At 40.6% G+C, this 13,369-nt stretch overlaps 1 protein-coding gene across 1 annotated transcript; it reads left to right on the top strand.

Moving 5' to 3' along the window:
- Positions 1-3,819: 3,819 nt before the first annotated feature.
- Positions 3,820-9,782, top strand: FTCDNL1 (formiminotransferase cyclodeaminase N-terminal like). Its single transcript, XM_040475781.1, is given in 5 exon segments — positions 3,820-4,042; positions 6,990-7,061; positions 7,064-7,090; positions 8,785-8,853; positions 8,856-9,782. Coding segments are annotated over 5 exon segments (396 nt in total). The 5' UTR covers positions 3,820-3,894; the 3' UTR covers positions 8,936-9,782.
- The last annotated feature ends 3,587 nt before the right edge of the window (positions 9,783-13,369 follow it).

The raw sequence follows: 13,369 nt of genomic DNA, 5'->3' as shown, positions 1-13,369 counted from the left end.
CCTGACTTCTCTACTGTGTCTGACCTCAGTCTAGTGGAGAAAGGGATTAAGGTTTACTGAGTAACTGCTGGGTGTTGATGCTTTCAGAAATGTTATCTTACTTAATGCCCCAGCAGTCTGTCAGGGGAAAGATATTCTCATCGAGAGGATTAGGAAATGTGGGGAAGAAGGTTTAGGTCTGGCAGCTGTTACAGCTAGACCCATGAAGCCCCTAGGTGTCACACTGTTTTCTCTGAAGGGACAGATAAGCCTAGATGTAATGTTACTTTATCTTCCATTGTAGCAAGTAGTCTCACCACAGAATTGTTTGGAAAGGTGAGATACAGGGCCTTTAGTTCCGTTGTTCTCCTTGGAAGGAAAGGTTGGTTACACCACCGTTAATTGGAAGCTAATGCTATGGGCAATAAAAGCTCTCAAAAGAAGAAAAGAGAATGTTAGGGACATCAATCTAGTTAAAGTATTTTGAAATTATCTGTTGACATTAGATGGGTATTGGTTTTTGGGCATTAACATGGGTATATGTCTATCTTATGCATGTCTGTTGCAGATTCAGTAGAAAAAAAATACCTAAATATATATTTAATTCCATAGGATCCCAAAGCACTTTGAGGATTTAAATTGATAAGCCAACCTCAAAGGGACTCATTCTTGCAACTAAAACACAGACACCTCTGGGGTGAAATGTGGCAACAGTTTGACAGGCATAGCAGTAGCTTAGGCCAGAAAGGATTTATCCAATTAAAATTATGGGATGAATTTTGGCTGGCAGAATGTAATTACCAGCCTTGGAATGGGTCCAGGATCCTGAGGTTAACACCCCTCCTCTTGCCAACAGCCCTCCTACCTGCCAACACTCCGAGATGGAGAAGGCTGGATCTGACACAATCGCACATAATACTGTTGTGACATCTAAGTACAATGATGATGATGTGAGAAGCATCATGAACCTGATTTTTTTTAACACTCATTATGTTACTTATTTTTATGCCACATTAGGCTAGAAACCAAATGTCCACATAAATGTTAATTTCCTCAAATCTGTATTTAAAAAGTATAATTAGAAAATAAAAAATAGATTTAAAAATTAATTTATTCTGTCAAAGTAGTTATTTAGTGATTACTTCACTTCAGGAACAAAACCAGATCAAAGTGGTAACATTTAATCCTTGCTATATATATAAAAAAACAAAAACAAAAACAAAACCAAAACAGGTCCTAATTTTTTGTAAATGTGTTCTCAAGGTTCACTGGCCTAGAAAAAAGAGAAATAATTATTAATGCCCGGTTCATGTAGCTCGTAAGTACGTGGGCAGGTATTAGTACTGCTTTTGTCCTAGGGTGGTTCCGGCGCTTGCCTACTCACAAGCGCTCCCGGGCAGCATTTCTCAGCAGAGACTTTACTGCAAGGGTGCGTTTGCATGTGCGCCAAAGAGCCCCCTGCTGGTGTATGATCAATGGGTAATGACCTCATCATTAGATTCTAATGCCCTTTAAAAAAAGTCATTCATTTACAAGAGACAATTGTGGAGAATCCCAAGGTAAAGCAGAGGGGGTGAGAAGGCAATTCCACGCTGAACGTTAAGGCTTCCGGGCCGCCGGCACGCGGTGGGTGCGGGGCCCCGCGGAGTGTAGGTCAGGCAGCGACCAGCAGAGCCTGCTCCCGGAGGCGTGCAGCGGGCTGGAGCGCGAGCTGGGCGCCCGGGGTGGGGGGCGGGGCCGGCGGCGTAAGCTGCGCGTCGCCGCCGCGGGGCGACCCCGACTCAGCGCCGTGCTACTCCGCCACCCCTACGCGCGCGCAGGTCGGTTCTCTCCCCGACGCGGAGGCGCGGGCGCTGCTCGAGAGCCGGATCCGGGGCAGCCCCGCCGCCGGCCGTCCTTCGCTCCCGGGCCCCGCGGCCCGTGGACGCCGATCGCGGGGCGGCGAGGGAGTGCCCCAAGGCCCGCGCCCAGTCCCTCGGGTTAGCCTTCGGCCCACGTGGCCCTGAGCCACTTCACACCGGAACCGGGGCGGGGCCACGCAGGGAGACCCAGTGGCGGGTTCCAACCCGAGCACGCGCTACCGCCCCCTCGGGGAGCCTTTTTGCGGCCCTAACAGCGCGAGCGGTGGTGCGTACGCAAGAGGCAGGTGATCTGGCGGAACTGTCGCGAACTGCTCCACTCCGTGCTGGCCCTGCTGGTTCCTCTCCGGGGGGGGGGGGGAGGCCGGTTTTTGGTTTATGGCCGGAAGTAATCGAACTGGGATTGGAGGGATGGGCGCACTAGGAGCGCCGTCTCCCAGACCACAGAGTGTTTGCGGGGTTGCTCTGGGTTACTTTGTAGGTGGAAGAGGCAGAGAAACACTTACCCTTTTCACTAACAAGCTTGACTGCTCTCCAAAATTCCGGTGGCCGCTAATTTCAGCTTTTGCTGTGAAGGTAGATTTTTCTAACACCATCTTTGTGTGATTTAACTGTCCACAGGGAATCAAAATGTGGAATGAGAGGATGAAACTAATCCTTTCTTTTGCACTGTTAGGGGTTGCCATAAACACCATTTGTTAAAAAGCCTAATTATGTTGGGAAAGTGCCTGATGAGACAATTAAGCTACATAAACACACTGAAAACAAATGAAAGCCAGAAGACGCCCACACCCCTTGTGTAAAGCAATTTTTTGTTTACACAGAAGAGAGAGGTCTGAGCTGCTTTATTACAACAATGTTATTAATGTCTACAAAAGCCTAATGACCGTATTTTCATGAATTTTCAATCATGAGATGATGGTCACAAGATGAAAACTTGCTTACAAACCTGAACTAACATGGAGCCTTGCGTTCCCTCTAGGTTAGGATGATTAGGCCCATGAACAATCCTAGTGAACAGAAGCCAGAGGATTGATGCATCGAGAGTACTATTATTTGCAGCAGAGCACACGGTTTAGCCAAAACTCATAAGCTTAAAGTTTGTCTCAAGCTTGGGCACCATTCACTGCGGTATTCCCCACACTGAGGACATTACCCGATACAAAATAACTCTTATCAAATAATTTGTTGAATGAATTCGTGAGGGCCACATTTATTTTTAGTTACGATGTTTAAAAGAGACCTAAATATGGCCTGGTCTTGAAAAGGGGAATTCTTTTCTTATTATTTTGAGATATTTAAATTTCTTTAGTCAATAATATTTGAGTCGAAAAATGCCATTCTAGGTACTAAAAAGAATCAAAGCAACCTCCAAAACTTGTGTAATTAATGCATTTTCACCAAAAGGATCAGTCACATTCTTGGCATTGTTGGTTCACGTAGGATATATATCAGATTTCAGTTCCAGGAAGAGAATCCTGTGAAAAGATTTTCAACTGATACAGGAATTTTGGAGACTGAAGTATAAGAGGAATTTAGTCAAATAGTTGTCACTTAAAGCACCCAAAGAGTCCCTTTTATTTGTTCATATATTGCCTGTGTCATGGCCCATAGAGATAACCTTTCTTTTTGCCAGAAAAATAATTTTTATAAGAATCTTCATTTCTCTTTTTTACAGTTCCCTAGTTAAGTCTCATTTAACAAGAGGATCATGCTTATTTGATACATAGGACAGACCTCAAAAAGAGGATAAACTAAGGAAGATGATGTTTCAAAGGGAATAATATACTTTAACAAAAAAGTTTCATTTCCATGACAATTCAGGCTGAGTAACTTGCCCTGTGTGTTCTAGTGGTGTTAACTATGTTCCTACGTTCATATGTGTGTGGCCACCTACGCATGGTTTCCTGGTTGACTCGATCTGAGGATTTTATCCTTCAGGTGTTCTGCAGTAATGAAATGGTGAAATGTTCATATTATGACTGCTTGGTTTCCAAAAAACTAATTTTTATAAGGTTAATGAACATGAAAATATGAACACACCACAGAGACCAAAATGAACGATACTTTTTCTCCTAGAAAAATCACCATGTCTTCCTCCAGACTGGGGCTCTGTTTGGCTGCCTGTTTACTAAATATTTCAGAAGCCAGAAGGAAATACATTGTTGAGAACATAGCAAAAGCAGCTCTTCTTGAAAAAAATGGTAGGAACAACAGACAATTGAAGCGAATATGTAGTGTTTTGATAAATACAGTAATTTTTGTATAATGCAGACAGTGCTACAGAACACTCTTCTTTCTTCTTAGACTTCCCTCCTTGTTCTTGGGCTGTTACAGCTTTTGCAGGACCCCAGGATACTGAGATAGATCGGTTACTCAGATGTGCACATGTGCTCTTTTCCAAAAGCCTGCATACGCTCAGCAGCGCACTAATTCACATTGGAGAGCGAGTGTCTGAGATGAGCATTGTTCAAGATTTCAGGCTCCTGAGGAGGATATATTTACATAAAGGTTTAATGTTTCCCTCATGGGCCATTTATGTGATCATTAATAGAATGAGCATAATTGTACTTTATGCTTTTTATTCGACAGGTTAAATAAAAAATAAACTTGCCAAATACCAGCTACTTTTCAAAGCTCTCCTGCCAGCAAAGCCCATACTTTCATTACAACATTATTATTTCTACTCCATTTTCTCCATATAAAAACTCTTAGGCAATTGCCTTTAAGTGATGTGTGTAAGATCACTCAGCAATTCAGAAGACTGGAACTCAAGCCTCCTTACTCCCTGGGCCAGTGTTTCCTGTGAGAGATACCACTTTTTATTTTACTCTCGTTAATATGTTCATGTGGTGACACACAGTTCTAGATACCACTTGTTTTTACTTTCATGCACACACAGAACACAGTGTATTTTCAGACTTCTAATCATTAAGTAGATTAAATTTAAATTTTTGGCAACAGGTGAGCATTAGAGTCACAATCCTGAAGCATTTGAGACAGTATGTTTTAATTTCTGATAGTCATTTTTGATTCGGTGGCTATTTTTCATGAGAAGGAAGTGTTTTCCCCTAGCCCATTTCTGATGATGAGCACATTTAAGTTACCGCCTTACAACTTTGCAGGAGCTGCAAATGTCTAAGAAAATTCCTGATAAATTGCCGATAAGAAAGCCCCTCTGGAGTCAGTCTGCAGCTGTGCTTTTCCATTGTCTTTGTGGGAAGAGCCAGCTTGGGTCCCTCATTGTCAGACATAGTACCTCTAATGGGATTGGGTTACCTGTCTCTGTGATTAAGTGAACGTGCAGAGATATCTGTGGAAGCCATATACTGATGGACGCCTGAGTCTCAACTTCCCGTTTTTATCAACTTATTAGTGGCAGCAGCTCAAGTGGAATTATAGCTATTATACTCCATTACAAACACCAAACAATTTACTTCTGCGGAGATCCATTGACAGTTCCTACTGCCAGCAGTAATTTTTTTTCTATATGCATGCTTAAGAAATTGCAGGAGAGAGGATTTCATTCTTCTAGCATTTGATTCAATTGTATCCTATGAAACTGAGAATAAAAGCTTTTCAGAAGAAGATTTAGGATGAAAAAATAAAATTATCTCTTTTCTTCCAGGAGCTAGAGGATGTTGAAAAAATACATAAAGTAAGAGGTTGTATAATTGTGTTCTTGGCTTCATCTTTTACAGTTTTAAAAATGAGGGAAGGTGGCACTAGTTAAGAAAATGACCTGTTGTTTTACAAATATTTTAAAGACGTTTATTTTTAAGTGAGTGGAATAAAACTATATCGTCCATATTTTTTCTGATTAAGCAATGTGAAAACATTTAAGTAGCCTAAAAGGTCTTAGGTAAAGGAACCTGAGTTATAAATTTTAGATGTATACCAGGGCAGGGCTGTATAGATGCTCATTTGGCTATGAGTGAGTGACATATGTTTATCTTTTCGTGTTATTAAAATTAATGGTGTAGGGCTGCTGTAAGCTCTGTAGTTCCTGTGTGTAACTTATTTTTCCTCTCCTCTGAAAAGATTAATTGTTAGGCTGCCAGGGGACAGGGCGACAAAGGTATAATAGCATAGCTAACGGTTTAATTACTGCCTGAAAACTTTTGTCCTTCACTTTGAATTTGCTTTTGTAGGCTTAAGGGGGACTTTTAAGGAGGCTGAACCAGGCTTGTAAACTTTAAAAATAACTTTGGGGTAATGTGCGGCTGCCATACAAGTGTATAGCAGCTTTCTCCTCCAGGTTACACATTCAAGTGAGTCATAAGCCACCAAAAGCTGGAAGTCGTTAACATCTGAAGGATGTTGGTGGCCTCTGAAAGGAGATGGTGGAGACAGAACAGTTTCTAATGGACAGGTGCATACATCCCAGAAGCCTGTGTTTCAGACACTAATTGGCCTATCCTCGTTTTACCAAATGTCAGATTTTTATCCAGACAGTTTGATTTGCGGGTTTTCGAAGGAAAAATTGGCAAAGCCTAGAGGACGAGATTGAGAAGGAGCAGAATTTAGAGTGAAGTGATTTGGCGACTGAAAGAAGAGGCTACCATCTTAGACTGAGTTAAGAGAACCTTGGCAAACTCAGTAGCGAGTCCAAGTCCAAGACATGATCTGGTATAGACACCAAAGGCTAGCATCTGAGCTGAGCCGTCTGGTTATATAGTAACCAGATAGAGTTATAACTATAATCTGGTTATATAGCAACATTATAAGAAGTAGCCATTACCACCTGGGAATTTCATGGTTAGCCAATGTCACTTCAAAAGTCAAATACCAGAATTTTTCTATTTTTTTAACACAATTTTTAATGTTTATTTATTTGAGAGAGAGAGAGAGAGAGAGAGAGAGAGAGAGAGAGAGCGCGTGAGTGAGGGATGGGCAGAGAGAGAGAGAGGGAGACACAGAATCCCAAGCAGGCTCCAGGCTCTGAGCTGTCAGCACAGAGCCCAATGCAGAGCTTGAACCCACGAACCGTGAGGCCATGACCTGGGCTGAAGTTGGAAGTTTGACTGAGCCACACAGGCACCCCCCAGAATTTTTCTATTAAACTAAATTTAATTGCACCAGAAGATCTAAATTATTCAGGATTCATCACAGAAAAAAAATTCTAGCATGTATGTGTTGTTTTCTTTACAGGGCACAGGTATCCTGAAGTATCAGTGCTCAATATATTTTCATTTCCTGATCAAGACTACAACAGATCAATCATTAAATAGCAGCTTCTGTTAATTAGTTAGGTAAGATTTCGGTGTCTTTATGTATATGTCTTTTGATGAAGGATAAGATTCAGATAGACCTGAATGTTCTTTGATCACTGATGTCCTGTATAAATCCAAATACTCCCGAGAATCTATCTTAAAACTGCATTTCATTATTCTTCTGAACATGTATATCTCAAATGTTTCCAATTTTCTCTTTAGTAAAATGAGCAATGGGGTCCAAGTTTTAATATTCTTTCACTGAAGATGATCCTGTATCAAATGTGGTTAAGGAAACCTTTTCTGGTTTTAACCTGTGAAATAATAGTGTAGAAATCAGCCTTAATTTCACCAATAACTTGGCATGGAATGAAAGAATGAAATATGCCAAACAGTTGTGTTTTGGGTTAGGAGCCTGAAATCTTTTTTTTTTTTTTAAGTTTATTTATTTTGAGAGAACCAGCACATGTGTAAGTGGGGGGGTGGGGGGGGTTGGGCAGAGAGGGAGAGAGAGAATCCCAAGCAGGCTCAGAGCCATCAGTGCAGAGCCTGATGTGGGGCCCGAACCCACAAACGTGATCTTGAGACCAAGATCCAGAGTTGGACACTTAACTGACTGAGCCATCCAGGTGCCCCAGGGAGCCTGAAATCTTGAGTTGGTTCATGGGTTGAAATGAAATGAGCTCCATGTCTCATAGGGATGTTGTCAGATTTAATAGGAAAACTTGAATTGGAAGAATCATAATTGTTTAAAGAAAAGCCTATGTTATCTTAATACTGCTTAGTAAAGGGTTCCAAATATTTTCAAGTAAACCTGATTTCAACTGTCTTCTTTCAAAAGGTGTATTTGTTTGGAGAGCAAAAAGCTGACTGATAACTTCCAGCAAGCATAGGACTGATTATCTTGAATGTTAATCATAGGATGTAAAATTTGCTTCTTTGTTATTTATCTCTATGGCTAAAATGGTCATATTACACTAATGAAAACTCAGAGTAGCAATAGTATAGGTGTTTATAATATGTACTTCGATATAATGATTCAATGAAAAACTCTACTGAATAAGAGCAAAAATCAAATACTTATGCTTCAAAAAATGTGTGTGTGTATATTTTAACGTAATCATAAAACATTCTGAAAACATAGAATTTTATCAGATTAATTTGGTAAAACTGAAAAAATTGAAAGTAACCAATTAAAAAACTGACAAAGTTATTTAAGACTGATGAACATTGCATAATTCTTCTACTTTGGGGAATAAAGAGCTGGCAGAAATACAAAACTTTATGACAATTGGGAGGCAAGGCAAAGGGAACTGTTGATCTTTTATTTTTCTTTGTTTTGGATAAAAACAATCTTCTATACAGATTGAAAACAACAACAACAACAACAACAAAAAACCCAGAACAACTAGTAAGACAGTAAAATCATAGCTGCTGGTTTAGATGCGATTGAAAGTTTAGTGATTGCTGTTTCCAGTTTCATGTTTGTTTTTTTTTTTAAATTTTTTTTTCAACATTTATTTATTTTTGGGACAGAGAGAGACAGAACATGAACGGGCGAGAGGCAGAGAGAGAGGGAGACACAGAATCGGAAACAGGCTCCAGGCTCTGAGCCATGAGCCCAGAGCCCGACGCGGGGCTCGAACTCACAGACCGCGAGATCGTGACCTGGCTGAAGTCGGACGCTTAACCGACTGCGCCACCCAGGCGCCCCTCCAGTTTCATGTTTTAAGGCAATTCTGTTTTGGCTGCCAGCGTGGAGGCTTTTAAGTCTGTGAATATGGAGGCTCAAGAGGGGATCCACCTTGCCTGGGAGCAGTGGACCTCATTCCCATTTACACTCTATCTCGTGTACAAGTGGACAAGTGTGGAGCTGTGGCCTAAGTAAGAGAAAGTTTAGGGTAGTGTGTCATTCCTGGTTGGAAACCATTTTTTTTTTTTTAAACAAATCAGAACAGTTTGTGACAATATAATCATTCCTCAATTCCCTGGAAGAGTCGACCTTGAAGAATTATATCAATAATAGGCTTTCATGGGTTGCAGTGCATACCGTGACTTTGTGACTTCTCTCTCCACTTTCCACCCCATGACACTATGGAACACTAAATGCCGTGGGATGGGGGCAAATCAACCATTTGTCCCTTACAGATTTGCCATAGATCATGAGGAAAAACAACAGTAGTTTCTAATGAGTTCCTTAGATTCTTCAAGGCAGAACAATGGTGTGTTTGGCCCATCTGTGTCCTATTTTCTTGAGCAGGGGTAATGATGAGGTTGAAAAACCACTTAAATGTTAACTCCTACCCCTTTTTCCTCTGATTTTTTTCTTTCTTTCCCTACGTACAACTCTCTTTAAGATTTGCTTTGGAACTGAACTGTCACATGCTTGATTTCAGCCCCAGGGGTAAGTTTAATTTGGAAAATTTGAGCTATGTCACTTGAGGTGTTTTTGAATTAGGCAAATTGGGAGAAAAGAAAGACCTTTTGCCTGGACTGTCTAGCTGCACCGTGGTTAATTACGAGATGCAGAGGCTCATAACCTTTGGGGGAAAGTCCGCCTTAGGATAATTGCATTCTTCTCTGTATGACCTCAGAAATCCCTGTATGATGTTGCCTCATGTATTTCATACTGAATTGTCTAACATTTGGGATGTAGATTTGGACTCTGAGCTACATCAAGTACTGGCACTAGTAAAAGAGACTTGTTTCCAGAGGAGCACCTCACCACTTGTGCTGCCTTTTTTTTTTTTTTTTTTACAACGTTTATTTATTTTTGGGACAGAGAGAGACAGAGCATGAACGGGGGAGGGGCAGAGAGAGAGGGAGACACAGAATCGGAAACAGGCTCCAGGCTCTGAGCCATCAGCCCAGAGCCCGACGCGGGGCTTGAACTCACGGACCGCGAGATCGTGACCTGGCTGAAGTCGGACGCTTAACCGACTGCGCCACCCAGGCGCCCCACTTGTGCTGCCTTTTAATGTGACCTCACAATCTAGGGATTATTTCCCAGGAAAGTCTTGGCCCAAAATTTGCTGTACTTTTTATCCAAGAAAGAGTTAAAATTCAGCATGGGGGAAATACGTTTCACACGAAAACGAAGAGTTCAGAATTGTCCAGACCTGAATAATGATTTTAATTGTCTTCAAAACAGTTATGTTCAATTACATTAAATCTCAAATTTGCTAGTACATGAAGTTCTCCATTACATCAGGACTGGTCCTCCCCAGATGTTCGTCCCGCGTAGGAGACAGTTGACAGTCGGATGGTCTGGACACAGTATTTCTCCCTTCCCTTGCCCTTTTGCTTCATTGGCAGCTACTGTACCTCATGATTTAAACATGGACATTTCTAATTAAATGAGAGCTCAGCTGCATTCTTGAAGTAATTTATAACATTTGATTTGAAATGTAATAGCTTCAATCTTCATCTGATTAAAAACAGTCATATACTGTACATGGTTACTATTTTGGTGGCTGCAACATGCAGTTTTTATTTTTACATTCCCCTTTCGACACAGCTGTTCATCTAATATCATCCATTTTTTTAAAGCTTTTTTTATTTGTTGTTGTTGTTGTTGTAATAACATGTTCAGGCATTCTTATGAGGGTAGAAGTATTCAATTCTAGGATCTTGCTGTTCTCACAACAGTGAAGGGACATTTTTCACTAGGGTAACCCCTTCTCACGGAAACCAACTTTTTTTTTTTTAATGTTTATTTATTTTTGAAGGAGAGGCAGAGCATGAGTGGGTGAGGGGCAGAGAGAGAGGGAGACACAGAATCCGAAGCAGGCTCCAGGCTCTGACCTGTCAGCACAGAGCCCCGACGTGGGGCTTGAACTCACAAACTGCAAGATCATGACCTGAGCTGAAGTCAGATGCTTTAACCAGCTGAGCCACCCAGGTGCCCCGGAAACCAACTTTAAAATAATAATTTAACTCACTTTCTTTGGGAGGAAGGGCAATGGAGAACATTCCAGTGACATGAAAAATAGTTAATATTTACATGTGTGATTCATGTACGCTTTATATGCAAATATTCTGAATGATGTATTTCAGAACTTTTTTATAGCACCTGTAAGCTTTCTTGTAACTTAAGGAATGAGTTCTTTTTTTTTTTTTTTTTTAATGTTTATTTATTTTTGAGAGAGAGAGAGAGACAGAACTTGAGCCCGGGAGGGGCAGAGAGAGAGAGAGGGAGACACAGAATCAGAAGCAGGCTCCAGGCTCTGAACTGTCAGCACAGAGCCTGCTATGGAGCTTGAACTCACGAACCATGAGATCATGACCTGAGCCAAAGTTAGATGCTTAACTGGCTGAGCCACCCAGGTGCCCCAAAGGAATGAGTTCTTAAATTGAGGCCCAAAATTGGCGTTCAGGGCCTTATAAATGTCGAAATCATTTGCAAGTTTTATGCATGTGCATTTGTGTATATGGACATAGGGACAGACACACATACTTTTGCATATAATTTTAGTTTAAGAACTTTTAGAATAGAGAGCACAGCAATGCAGAGGCTCAGAGGTGAGAACATCCTGGGTTTGAGGACCTGCAAAGGACTTCAGCATGGTGTGCTAGAACTTAGAGATGAGGTGGGATGGTAGAGGCATTCCTGGGCATGTTAAAAAATGAAGCTTCAGAGATAATTAGAGGTCAGAGCATGAAGTCCTATATGCAAGGTTAAGGAGTTCAGACCTTATCCTAAAAGCAGTGGGAACCACAGAAGAGTTTTAAGCAAGAAAGTGGTATGATTGGCTTTGAATTTTAGAAAGATTACCCTGCCTGCATGATAGAGGATGGCCAGGAGGCAGGCAGATCGGTTTGGAAAGGTGGTGATAACAGAATCAAGAGAGTGGAGAGAATAGAATGGGGGATGTTGAGTGGTGGGAACAGAGTGGTGGCATGAAAGTGTCATCACTTACAAATGATGGAAGAAAGAGGATTTTGGGGAAAAAGCATGAATACATTTTTTACATGCTGCCATTTGGCAGTTAGATATAAAATTGAGAGCTAGGAGACACAGAGATCTAGTCTGTATTTATTTTAAGCTTTTACTTTTTCAAAAATATTTTGGACTTTGGTTTTCATTTTCAATTAAAATCACATTTGATCTATTAGGCTATATTTCATTTTTATCTCCGTTGTCTCTCTAAATTTTTTTCTTTCCTCCCTTCCCCTCCTCCTCATTATGTCCTTCCCTGTTTCTCTCCTTTCCTCCTTCCTTTCCTCTTTTTCCTCTTTGTTATTGTTAAGATGATACACACACAGCTGAAAATTGAATATTTTACAGGGTTTGTTCCCAAAACTCTAAGTACCTACATAATCCCCTTTCCATATCACTTTAATTTCCTTCTCTCCAGAGCCAACTACTTTCCACTCTTTTATCATTTAGGATTCAACTCCAGATATCTAAATACCAACTCATACTGGTACTTTTTGGTTTTTCAGTTTTAGGCCTTGTCTATTGAATTCTCCCTACAGAGGGTGAGAATTTAGCTTCCTTTCACCCCCACCCCTACCCCTGACCCCCAACACACACACACTCTTCCCAGTTCTCCCTCTTTTAGATACAGTTATATCAAAATTTGGATAAATATTTAGTGGTTACATTATTATAACTATGTAAATGTTATTCATAATGAAGTACTTAGAATGTTATCATTTTACCCTTTCTACACAACTTGTTGTTTTTTCTGGAACTGATCATTATCTTTTTGATTGTTTACTTAGTTTTTTATATATTGATCACTGGTTTAACCCCAAACTCTCTGTTAATAATGGGATCTCTCCATGCATTTAGATAGAGCATTCCATGTATTGAATGTTCCATCAGTTTTATTATCTTAAAGAACCATCATCTATACCTCTCTGACCTGTTCCAATCAGGACCGGTTGCCGTAAACCCTAAATTTGTTGAGGATAACTGTCATTACGGCATCTCCCTTTATTATCATCCTGGGTGCTCCCTTCACCTCTCTCTGTGTTGGAAACACTGGTTCCTAAATCTCTTATTTTCTCTTTTTTGTCCCTCTTAGTTTATGTCCTCGTTTTAGTTGCACACATCTTTTACTGGCTTTCTTTAAAAAAGGTGGGAGCAGTATATTTTTGAGACTTTGCATGTCTGAAAATTCCATTCATTCTACCTTCACACTGGTAGTTTGACTAGGTGTAGAATTCTAGGTTAGAAATAATAATTCCTTTATTTTGAAGATATTGCATTATTGAATTCTTATTTTTATGTTGCTATTGAGACTTCTAAAGCCATTATGATTCCTGATCTTTGTATGTGATCTGTCATTTCTCTCTGGAAGCTTGTAAGAT

Source organism: Herpailurus yagouaroundi, unplaced genomic scaffold (assembly GCF_014898765.1).
Source record: "Herpailurus yagouaroundi ecotype Mexico unplaced genomic scaffold, PumYag 140, whole genome shotgun sequence".
Taxonomy (NCBI): domain Eukaryota; kingdom Metazoa; phylum Chordata; class Mammalia; order Carnivora; family Felidae; genus Herpailurus; species Herpailurus yagouaroundi.
This window is presented reverse-complemented; position numbering and strand designations above follow the sequence as displayed.